Source organism: Lutzomyia longipalpis, chromosome 4 (genome assembly GCF_024334085.1).
Source record: "Lutzomyia longipalpis isolate SR_M1_2022 chromosome 4, ASM2433408v1".
In the NCBI taxonomy this organism is placed as follows: Eukaryota; Metazoa; Arthropoda; class Insecta; order Diptera; family Psychodidae; genus Lutzomyia; species Lutzomyia longipalpis.
In genome coordinates, this window is record NC_074710.1 from 14,822,239 (window position 1) to 14,834,915 (window position 12,677).

Below are 12,677 nucleotides of genomic sequence, written 5' to 3' on the forward strand. Positions count from 1 at the left end.
TCCGAAACTTTATGACGAATAATTCTACTCTCGACGAATAGTTTGAATATTTTTAAAAAAAATAGTCCGAAACTTGACGAATAATTCGAACCTTGACGAATAATTCTAATCTCGACGTATAATTCGAAGATTTTCCGTCAGATAAACACCCCTTGGAATTTTTTTTCCAGATTTGAGAAAACTTTCAAATTAATTTTCATTGAAATTTTGCACTCTCTTCCGTGTATTGGTGCATCTCGTCAAAAGCAAAAAGGGGCTTCTGGGCAGGGAAGAAATGGAAACTGGGACCCCTTAGAGAGTTCTTGGATTTTGATTACTGGTTTAGTAGCACCCCCTCACATGTACTTTGCCCCTTACAATGGGAAGGGTGGGTGGACTAGGGTGGCGGCATCCCTCAATTGGATATTCTTACACACCCCCATTCATTCCACAGTCTGAGTGTAACTATTGGCATCCCACAGGGTGGTGGTGCGGTGTTATTAATCTCCGGAAAAATGATGAAATTCACGCGCTCATGCCCTTCTTATACACCAGGGGTGCTGCTGGCTGTCCCTTTTTGCAAAGGGGTGTGCATTGGCTTTTCCTCTCTCTTCGTGGTGCGATGGAATTGCCTCACGAATTTGCATTTAAATAAATTTATTACACAATCCAACACACACCACCCCCATCTCGGCATTTTGTTGCTCTTTTCCTGGATGATGAGGACGCGCACATCTCTTGGCATTCATTGTGACTTTAATCAATTTAATTGAAAAAAAAAAGTTACCCTCTCCCACAGCGCGTGTTAATCCTCAACCAGGGGATTGCAAAAGATTCCTTCCATACCGGGGGGTGGGTGTATGAGAAATATATATATAATTTTATATGAGCCTCATCGGCATTCGTGTTGCGTCAAAGATGAAGCGAATTTAGCAACAAAAAAACGTGCCAATTTCAGTGAAAGACTAATTTATAAAATTCTTTGTGCATGAGCAACACGAAAAAAAGGAAGATAAAGAAAAAAATATTATATTGAGAAAGTTTTGACAAATTCAAGCATAAAAGGAGGAAATTCAACAATATATATTGCTTCCTAAATTCAAGCGCAGTGTGGAGAGAGAAAAAAATGTTGTTTAAAAGTCATTCTTTAGCCAATTTAATGGTAATACTTTTTCCTCAATGGCCATACAAATTTCACGAGGCACCCATTGAGCTTCGAGGCTCAAAAAGGACAACAAAAGCCATACGGCAGCTATAAATTACCTAATTGGTCGCTTCCTACATGTATGTTGTACTCAATATACATATATAGGTATATACCTAAATGTCCTGCCTGAATCCTGAACCATCCCACTGTAAAAGGCTAACAATAGAAGCGGAACGTGACACATTTTGAGCATCCTCATTCGCTTTTCTTTTGTATTTTTTTTCCTCGGGAATTGTATATGCAACGACAAAAAGAAGTAGAGGAGCTCGCAGAATGAATTATTTTTGTGAATATTACTTAAAAACTTAAACTCACATCTTCTTTCTCTTTCCTTCTTCACTATGTATTTTTGAGGCCTCCCAGCTGGAAATGGCTTCAAAAAGTGTCACAGAAAAAAAAATGCAATGAGATACGGAAAATATATCAATCCTTAAGGAAGGATATTTAGAGAAAAAACAGCCAAGTATCGAATTTCAGAGTTTCTTCTTTTTTTTTTTTTGACGCAAATGCACCCCCGCAATTTTGTAGGGATGACTGGGAAACTTCTCAAGAAGGGAACTACAAAAAAACTGTACCCACTTTGCCTTAGAAAATTGAATTTATCTCTCAGGGAGTGGGAAATTTTAGATAGTTGTGCAGAAGTTCATAAAAAGGATGACTCAGCCATCGTTATATGTATATATAGTAGAAGTTACATTATAGAGTTACTTATAATTCACCTGACTGATTAAGGGATTTAAGCGAAAATATTCGAATCTTCGGATGATTTGCCAAAAGTCTAAGCCTAACAATGTTAAATTCAAGCATTAAAACACTTAAATCGAACCGAAAAGTAGTAAATTTCAACAGAAGAGGGATTGTACAGGAATTATGGGAACTTGAGGACATTTTAAAAGGAATTTTCAATCACTCTTTTAGAGAAAAAAAATCCTTAAACTCTCATTAAATGACCTAAGACTTCATCTAATTGCGACGCCATAAAAGACTATTTGTGACTTAAGTACCTTATCATGACTCAGCTTTTGCCTTTTGTTGACTCAATTTTTACCTTATCTGTACTACAAAATACCTAATGTAGCCGCGAGTTTTCACTTAAGGAAACATTTAATAAAAATTTCGTATTTTAATTTTTTAACAATTTGTTCTTGTAAATTTTTCATAATTAAGCTATCCCTAGATTAGGAAATACAAACCAGAAAAGTAGTAAATTTAACAAAAAAAAAACACTAATTTAAAGCTGATAAATATTTGTTTTTTTTTTTTTCAGTCCCAAAACAGCAAAGAATATGGAACAATACTCTAAAAAAATTATTGAATCCTAAAAAAAAGAATAAATTCAAACAAAGGAGTAGTAAATACGTTTTTGGATTTTTTTTCGGTTTTGAGTTGTTCAATTCTTAGAATTCTTATCAAAAGATGTTCATTTGAAGTCAAAAGTTTTTTAAATCTTCGGAAATATTTTTAAAAAAAAAACCGAAATATGCGCCAGGTAAACACCCCTTGACCTTTAAAGACGTCGTTAATTTTCGTACGAAATAATGGAAACTATTGAATCGTATTTTATATACATATATTTTTATACACATTTAGTACATTTTACATATTACATCAAGAAAAGAAACAAAAAGGGTCAGCTTAAAAGATGAAGTTCTCATTTTTTTGCGTTATATAATTAAATCATCTTCAAATGTTGGGGAAAATTCTTGAGAATTCTCACCAAATCTCAATCATTTCATTAAGCAATTTAATGTTTTTTATTTCTTCCTTCTACATGCGTTTTCCTTATTCTCACTAATGAGCAAATACTTGTTGTTTTCTTTTTTTACTTCATTTCTTTTAACTTAAAATTAACCTTGATTTTTCGTTTTAATTCTTTTTAGTTGGAACAAAAAAAATTACGAAGCTTTTTAATGAAATTTTTATAGTTTAATTTTTCTGGGAAAACTTTGAAAATAATAAATGTTAAATAAGAATAAAAAAAAGGATTTTTCTGCGCTGAATTACTGGAATTTATTTTAATTAATTAATTCGTCTTTTCTCCCGATATGTCTCACAAGTTAACAATATATTGGAACAATATAACCATATTTATTAGTTTTAAATATGGAAGTCACTTCATAAATTTTGCAACGGAATGTTATTATTCGCATACCTATATATATATATATATATATAATTTTTTAATCTCTTTCAAAACCTTCTCCAAACTAAACGTTTAGCTGAAGCCTTTTACTCTTTTCTTTACTCTGTTGCGTAAGAAAAAAATGAAAAGACACTTACTTTCTTCCACGCACCAATTTAATGCAAAATTTAGAAAAAAATGGATTATTTTACAAAAAAAATTAAAGGAAAGATAATTTTTTTAATCACTTAACTTTTCACAATTTTTACTCTACTCAATTTAAGAATTTTTATATAAAAAAAAGAAAGCAAAATTATTACAATTTAAAGAAATGGAATTTTATGAGGTATAAATCGGAGTTGCCGCTTCGGCGGTGTCCAGTAGGAGGGAGGATCGGTGAGCCTCACACAATTTTTCTTTAGGTCTTCAACTCTATGAATTCTCTCTTATGAGAGAATTTGAGAATGCCCTCCTTGCCTTGTACATTGGGTCTCAGACACTTTTTTTTAAAAATTAAACGGCCCGTGCAACAACATCTCAATTGATACAAAAAAAAGAAAATTGAAAAAAGAAAAAAAAGTGACTTTACGTGGAAGAATTTTCTTGATAATGAATTACTTAATTAATTAAAAAAACAACAATAACTAAACCCTTCGATCACATACTCCTACATATGCACACAAATGAAAATTATGTTCTGTTGAAAAATGCAACTTATCATTCTCGCCCCCCAACGACGCACATCCCTTTGAGCTGCGTAATGCGGCGGTTACGCTTTTATTGGAGCACCAATGATGCTGGCGTCGGAGAATTTATTACTTTATTTTGCTGCTGAATTTTCAGGTTTTTCGTTAGTGACGGGAGTGGTGGTGATGAAGCATCAAAAAGGGAATGCATGTGCTATACTAGCTTTTCATTTGAAGCTCTCCCGTCAATTGGCCTTTTCGCCTAGGAGTCGGGACATACTACATGGTATTTCGCGCCCCGCTTCAGCACTATGATCCCTCAAAATATGCATTAAGTCCACTCCGTAGTAGGTCACTTTATGTACGTACCCATTCGGCAATTGCAAAAATTACACAATATTCTCGTCAACACGGATCATGCGGATTGTGACTTTCCTCCTACACTCAATTGAATGTGAATCGATGAAATGCGATCACTCAAAGATTACCCACTTCAACAGATAAAAAAAACAAACAAGAAGTAATTCCCCAAAATGGTGTGCCAATTCTACTCGAGTACTAAATGGTGATCGGTTGGTTCTGTGATTGCTGGCCAAGCAAGAACGTTTGTGTGGAATTACATCATCACAAATCAGATCCTTCCATTTAAATAAATTTTAACATTACTCGAAAATTTACATGCTTCCTGCGCACAGAAGCAAAAAATAGCAAAACAATGTTTAATTACCCACACCAATTTATACATTAATTCTTTTTTCAATGCAAATAGAGAGAGTGCACTTTAATCGGGCTTTAAATCTTTTTTATGATAAACCCCTTTTCTGGCATCATTTTCTATGTCCTGAACAATGTATATAATTATTGCGCACCTCTCTCCTACTGGACACCGCCGAAGCAGCAACTCCAATTTATACTCCCTAAAATTTTCTTAAAATTAAATTAATTGTAATTTTCTTCTCCTTAAATTAAAAATTATGTGTTTTTTTTCTAAAATTGTTAAATTCTCTTTAATTTTTTTGATTAAAATTGTGATTGGAATTGAGTAAGTGAATTTTCTTCTTTTACTAAATCCTCCCGCAACATTATCTAATATAAATATGCGTGATAAATCTTATATACTTTTTTATCGCCTAAATTTAATCCATACAGGGTGCCCCAGAAATTCATTAATAACCAAAAATAAATCCCATCATCAAGCCCATCAAAGAACTTTCAATACTTCTACTGTTTGGAAACAGTCATAACTTCTGATAACGTTCTCGGTTGGAAGTATTTTTTATCATTTTACTACGCGTCTTTTTGTGTTTACTGAAGAATAAACAAAGAAATGTTGTCTTCTTAGGAAGAACATTGCTCTTGTAACATTTAATTGCATGAAATAAGAATTTATTGATGGAATTTACCGGGATTTCTTCTCTGCGCCAAATTATATTGCATTTTATGTGAGACTTCATGATGACTTCAATTGCCAGAAATAAATACTTTTTAATTGCTCAAATCTTTGTGTTTGAAAATGTGAGAAAAACATGGGAAACTGATGAAATGTAATTCTTCATGGAAAGATAAATTTTCATTTAAAAAATTATGAAAATTTCATGAAATTCATAAACCAAATGCAAGCCAACGTAACTAAATATAATTTTTTTCCTTCTGATGAACGCTAAAAAAAAATGCATGAATTTTCTTTGAAAAATTCAATTTTAGTTTCACGAAATTCATCCTCATTTCAACTATACCTAACTTTGCAGTTTTTTCTATGGAACACCCTGTATTTCTTGATATAATTTATCTCTCGGATAATCTATCTAGGAAATATCCATGATGATTCTATGTAACTTGTTTTTTTTTACGTTATTAATGCGATATTTTTGCAATATATTACTTTCCTGATAAAATACCATTACCTAATATTTATTTATTTCTTCAAATATTAATACCTAATTTTTCTCTTTAACTCTTTATTATTTTATTACTTAGCAATTTTATTTATTTCTCGTGTTTCTCATTTCTTTTTTGAATTATAATTTTATTACATTATGGAATTAATGTGATTATATTATTTTATATTACGACCTTTTCTTTCTCAATTTACTCTTCATATCGCCAACATAATATAGTTTTTTTTTGCAATTAGCTGGCTTAATTGACACGAAAATTATAATATAGCTACTAATAATAAAATGTGGCGAAGCAAAAAATTAAAGAAATAAATAATTTAAATTTAAAGAAAAATGTTAACATTACACCGACAACCATGAAACTTTGAGACTTTTTTTTTAATTTAATTTTAAAATTAAAAAGAATGCCTGCAAATCACGAGAAAATTAAGTTTTATTATTATTATTTGAAAAAAGGCTTTTTTTAATATCGCCCGAGTTTTTTTTTCGCAGTTGTGTGTGATTGGGTTTTTTGGAGTGTTTTGTGTGGTGTTGGGGGTTGTTTTTTTTTTATTTTATTTATTTTTTTTTGTGTAGTTTTTTGCCGTGTCCAGGACTAATCCGGTCAACCCGTCGAAATTAGTCCTGGATTAATTAAGTTTTAAAAATAAAAATGGGATGAAAAATTATTATTTTTAGATTTTATTAATTATATTCTTTTTTGTATCACAATGAAGGAAGAAAAATTAAATAATATTATACGTGCCTAAATGATGATATTTTTTTTAATAATTAGGAGGGAAAATAAAGAGAAAACTTTCAAAAAAAAAAGGAAAATTTTCATTTTTTTCAAGTCTTGTAAAATTTCTAATCTTTTTCTTTTTTTTTAGCAACATTTTCAATTAATTATTTCGTCTCTACAATTTGTTCTATATTCATCATTAAATAACATTAAGTTCAACATTTCTAATTAATCGTTTATCATGCTTTTCCTTCTTTTTTAAAATATATTTTTATATTTTTTTTACTCAATCTTTGAGTGTGGGCTGTGAGATGAAGTGTGGGAATTTTTGTTTTCCTTTACAAGATGATTCTAAATAATGTTTTCTTTACGGAAAATATATATTAGGTATAATTAATATATATAGTTCTCTAAGTGTCTCCGCTATTTAAGCGTTTGTTTTCCACTCTGTGTTAAACGGGGGCTTCAAAGTCTTTGTTTTTCATTCTATATTCTTTTCCTCTTCTTTTAACTATTTTGTTTTTAAAGAGCTCTATCAAACGTTACTATCATACGCTGGTGGGCCTGTAAATGCAACAGGTTGAGCATTATCCACAAGATTCGATCGCATACCCGACGTTGTTCCAATTGGTCGGCTGTTGTCTGATGCAACGGCTGCATTTCGCATCTCTTGAAGTGATGCTCTATATATTTTGCAATGAAATTAACACCGTCAGGATAAAGAAAAAATTCTTTTTCTTTAGGAAAAGCAAAATCTTACGAAAATCTTAAGAAAAAAAATCTAAAGCAGTGCAGTAGTAGAAGGTTAAAAGTATTGTGAAAAAAGCGGACGATTCTGTAGAAAATCTCTTATTTTCTTACAATTTATGAGTATAATTTCTTTATTATTTTGTGAAATGAAAATAACTGCAGCATTTGAAAGTTCTTAAGTAAAATTAGTAGGTATTTTTAGACGAATCATATTAGCTAAGACACTTTTTGTGCTATAAAATAAAAGGTTTGCTATATTTCAGTCTTTTAAGACAAAAAAGATAAAGAAAATAAAACATTTTCTACATAATAAACTTCATAAATTCTACGTTTTATCATGCAAATTAAACAATCAAAGTTTTACTATATTTTCTGTGATTTCAATGATTAAATAATGTAACATGAATGATGGTTTTGATCAATGAAAACCTCCTAATTATTTTAACAGTTACCCCATGAAAAACGTTAAAAATTAAATAAATTTGTATAAAAAACAACGAATATTCACAAATAATCTAATCTTTTTTATAGCACCTTATGTGTCTTTGCTATGAGGACTATAAGGTCTAAAAGTACGAATTTTTTAGACCCAGTCAAATTCTTTAACTATTTTTTTAACCAAAAGAATTTATAATTTTTTTTTATATTGGAAGAAAAAAATTTTCTACAGAATCTCGTCCAGATATTTTTCCTTATTTTAGTACAAACTATGCGCACACCAAATAAATGCCAAATATAGCTACAGAATTCTAATTAAATTACGTGTAAATTAAAAGTAATCTACATAAAAAAAATACAGAAGAGCCTCATTTAACGAAATCAATTGAAAAGTTTTTATTAAAAAAATTTTTATTACTAAAAGAAAATTTCTTTTAGTAAATTTCCTGAATTTTTGATTATAAATTATTTGTTCGTTAATTGAATCTCCCCTGTTTGTGTTTTTAAACACAACAAAAGCACCAACACACACCAATAAGAATGATTTTTAGATAAAATTTTTAATAATTTGCCTTTATGAATGGATTTTTCTTTTTTTTATTCATTAAATGTGGTTCCCTTTCGTGGTGAAAAAAAAATATTAATTTTTTTTGATGATTCTGAAGAAAGGTTGAACGACGAAATAATAGATTGATAAATGTGGGTGTAGAGTGTATATGGAATGTCGTATAATTTTGTCTTTTTAGCCATGTCTTTGTCACTTTTCTGGAGTTACTTTTTGGTTGTTGTTTCACAATGAGGATGGATTTGATGCATTTCGTGTTTAAATGTTTTTTTTTGAGTGTTTTTTAGTTTAGTTTTTTAGCATAAAGATTTTTGGGGATCTCTAGCGCCTTATGTTGGACGCCAAACGTCCGGATCCTCCATTAATGTTGACCTTTGATCGAGTGTTGGTCCCTGGCCAGGAGACATGGCATTGGGGGATGCAATAGCAGCCATATCTTGACGTGATCCCCTTTTTATGCGGATGCGTTAATTGGGTAATTGAGTTTATATACAAAATAGGTATTAGTATAAAATCGGCGTTAAAGCATGAAGAAGAAATTATGAATATTTTGTTAGAACATTATGGGGATGATTTTCTTCTTCTTCTTCTTTTAATCCACATGGGTTCAACAATTAAAGAAAATATTGAAAATTGATTTTTTTACTCACTTTTTGCCCAACGACATCATCCCATAGATGACACCTGTGCCAAAAATTAGGCCACATCCAAAGAGACTCCCCAAACCTGGGCACATAGCAATTGGGGGAATAGCAATGCTGTAAAATAAAAGTTTTTTTTAAATAAAATTAATTAATAAAAAAATTATGAGAAAAAAAAATATTTGAAGGAGTTTATTCATTTTTGCTATATGAAATATTCTCCCGTAGACCTTAGGGGAGGGTGGGAATTAAAAAAAAAATGAAATATTCTCATTCGAGGAAACAATCGTGGTATATAAAAAAATATTGCAGAAAATATTGTAATAGGAATCAGCTGGGAAAAAACTCCTCAAAAATATGTCTTAAAAAATACAGACAATGACGTCAACAATGTGATTTTTATCCTTTTTAGTGTATGAAGCATTCATGCTTGTTGAGAGATTTACCTTATAGGTAGCAGATGAAAAGAAAAGAATAATTAGTACAAGTTCAATACCAATTAGCCCACGTAGTAGATGCCACACACCTTATAGGTTCAGAAGGGGAAAGAAAGAATTAATATAAAATCCTCAGATGACAGAATACCTCAGATAATGCCGTACACACCTGCAATGATACATGAATTAGTTACTCTCCGATGAGAATTGACCGGATTTTCAGCAGGGGGATGTGGTGTGTAGGCGGTCTCGGCTGTAGAAATGGCGCTCACGCCAAAGTGAGGTTATGATCGGATTTTAAGATGGCTTCCACGGGAAAGCGATGAAAAGTCCCGGAACGCTGTTTGCTCCACTCCTTTTGACACCACTTCCCCAGTCAGAGAAATCAACACTTCCTTTTTCACAACTCAACAGTTTTATTTCACTAATTTAACAATAAATAATTAAAGATAATTTCACACGAGAATTTGCTTGAGATGCGTGCGCATCGGAATCCATTTGACAAGAGAGAGAAAGGATGAAAATCGAACTCCCACTAAACATTTCCTCCGCGACATATCCGAGGAAAGTTCTCGGACAATGCTTATGCTTTCAATTTCACTGAGTTTCTACAAAATATTTTTATGCTTCAAGAAGAGATAAAAATAATCACATTCATGACGTTATTGTATGTACTTTTAAGAAAAATCTTTGTTTTTTTATCCCAGCTGACGACTAAATGGATATTAACAGATTTTGCCATTATTTTTCTAATAAATTCCCTTTGAAAGCCCCCAAATTTTCTTTTTTTTTCCTGTGCAAAATAATGCGGGGATTTCTTTTCTATCATTGTCTTCAATCACCTTCAAAATACGATAATATTTTGTTTTATTATCAATGAAAAGCTTAGCAACGTGTGTGATATCGATTATTGCACGGCGCACACAACGTATACTCAAAATAAAAAGAATTCTTGACTATTTGGGACTGCCTTTGATGTATTTTTTATGGAAAATTAAATGAATATTTGGCTGATTAATTAGTCATCTTCTTGTTTTCTTTATCTACCAAAAGCACAAAATAATTTAGGAAAAATTATCCTGAAGATGTTTTCTTTCCTTATAATGCTTCTCAGAGAGACCAGAGGCGTAGCTAGTTTATTTAAGGAGATTATTTGAGATTTTTTGTTAAAATTTAAAGACGTTTAATATGACGTAAAAACGACTTGACATTTCTTTGCAAACATTTTGACATTTCTAAATTGCAACGTTTGATGTTTCTTTTGCAACTTGACGTTTTTAATTTGTAAAGGGACGACCGTGGGTGATGAATGGGATTTTTTAAAAAACGGATTTTCGGTCTTATTCTCGACTTGACGTTTTTTTTTCTAACGTTCAGCGTTTCTTTAAGAGCATTGACATTCGTTTTAACTGACGTTTCTTTTCTAACGTTTGACAAATATTTTTTTAACGCAAAAGGTTTTTCTTTAAATGTTTGACATTTCATTTTAAACTGTTAACGTTTATTTGCTTGCTGTATATTTTCAGATGATTTACGTTTCTCTCTTTTTAATGTTTGACTTTATCCCTAACGATTAATTATTCTTTTCTAATATTTTACGATTCTTTTTTTTAACATTTGAAGTTTATTTTCTAACGTTCGTTAATTTTTTTTAACGTAGAACGAGTATTCTCTAAAATTTGACAGTTCTTTTAATATGAAACATCATTTTCCAGCTTTGAAAGTTATTTCCTAATGTTTGACAATTAATTTTTAAAGTGAAATGGAAAATTTTTCTTTTCCTCCGGTCAGCGTCAGGTTAATTCTGGACTGAGATTTCATTTCCGACGCTGACCGGGAGAAAAGCAAAATTTTCCATTTCACTTCAACATTTCACGTCGGCTTCACTTAACTAATTAATTTTTAAGCTTTGACGTCTCTTTTCTAACATTTTGACATTCATGACAACCACTGACGCTTATTTTCTAACTTTTGATACTTTTATTCAAGCTTTGACGTTTCTTCGAACATTAGACAATTGTTTTATAACTTTGACGCCTTCTTTTTAATAATTTGACGTTTGTTTCAAGAACTTGTCATTCATTTCTAACGATTGACAACTTTTCACGTTTCTTTAAAATGATTGTCAATTTTCTCTGACGTTTTAAGTTTTTCCTAAAGATTAAAACTCCCTTTAACATCTACAGGAAAGCTTAAGCTCCCTGACTTTTTAGGGGGTGTTCAGATACGCCCCTGAGAGAGAGGCTCAAGATAACTCGGGGAGTGAATCAGAGAGAGAGAAAGATAACAAAAACTGATAAAATCGTGTAAACTTACACACAATAGACGGCAGCTCGGTAGTAGTAGGGCTTTGAGTCTGCCAAATCTGCAATCTTCTGCACAAAATCAATGAACATGCAGCAGCAGGGTGCTTCTATCACCATCACCAGCATCCCAGCACATATCTGTAGGATCCCCGAGACGAGGCATCCAATGTCCACCAAGAGAATTGATAGGCAGTTGTAGAGTCCAAAGAGGATGGCAACTGTTGTGATGTGGGGGCGTTTTGTTGTGGGAGAGACAAAGAATTAAATTTTGTGATGCGCGTCTTATCAGAGATAACAACGAGAGCCCCCTCATTTGCCCCAAATTCTTCTCTGCGTAAAAAACCCCCAACGCGCCCATTCTTTGGTGAGGATTCGTAAGAAAAAACAAGGAGAAGAAATTCCAGACAGAATCTACCTTTCCATAAGGAAGGAAGGAAGTGAGATAACACAGCATCGATTTTCGCTTAGCCCTGCCGTGTCATCAAACTCCACGGCGCGTGAATATTTCCGCTATGCAAGAAAAATTCCCACACGCAGAGAATCTTCCACAAGAATTTATCTTCTCTTTGCAAGGGAGTTGATTGAAACTTACAGAAGGCAGCAACAATGCCCAGCACACGTCCTCCGTATTTTAGGTACCACGGAACATCATCTTTGGGGACAGCATCCTGCCCCGGTCGTGCCATTAAACTCACAAATTTCTCCGTGAAGGAAGCCTGAAAAGATTGAGATGATTACATTGGGAACATCTTGGGGGGACAATGGGCCCACAAGGAGGTCATTACCATTGCTTGATTTGATGAAATTCCGCGTGAAAAACACAGAAAAACTCTTTTTCTTCACCCCAAAATGGAAAAACTTCACGTCAACTGTCACTTTTTGTGATTCACGAATCCCAGATTCCACGAATCACAAAGAATCCGCGAT

General features: G+C 32.2%; 1 protein-coding gene across 2 annotated transcripts; it reads right to left on the minus strand.

Annotated features, from left to right (window-relative positions):
- Positions 1 to 2,739: 2,739 nt before the first annotated feature.
- Positions 2,740 to 12,650, minus strand: LOC129796655 (calcium channel flower). Of its 2 annotated transcripts, XM_055838767.1 has the most exons (6): positions 12,536 to 12,650; positions 12,343 to 12,466; positions 11,761 to 11,968; positions 9,017 to 9,124; positions 8,739 to 8,816; positions 2,740 to 7,296 (listed from the first exon to the last, which is right to left on the minus strand). In XM_055838767.1, the coding sequence occupies exons 1-6, from the start codon at positions 12,536 to 12,538 to the stop codon at positions 7,149 to 7,151; spliced, it is 669 nt and encodes a 222-aa protein (XP_055694742.1). In that variant the 5' UTR covers positions 12,539 to 12,650; the 3' UTR covers positions 2,740 to 7,148. The 2 variants fall into 2 exon arrangements, with proteins under 2 accessions (XP_055694742.1, XP_055694743.1); XM_055838768.1 differs by lacking the exon at positions 8,739 to 8,816 and having other exon boundaries at positions 12,536 to 12,649.
- Between the last annotated feature and the right edge of the window lie 27 nt (positions 12,651 to 12,677).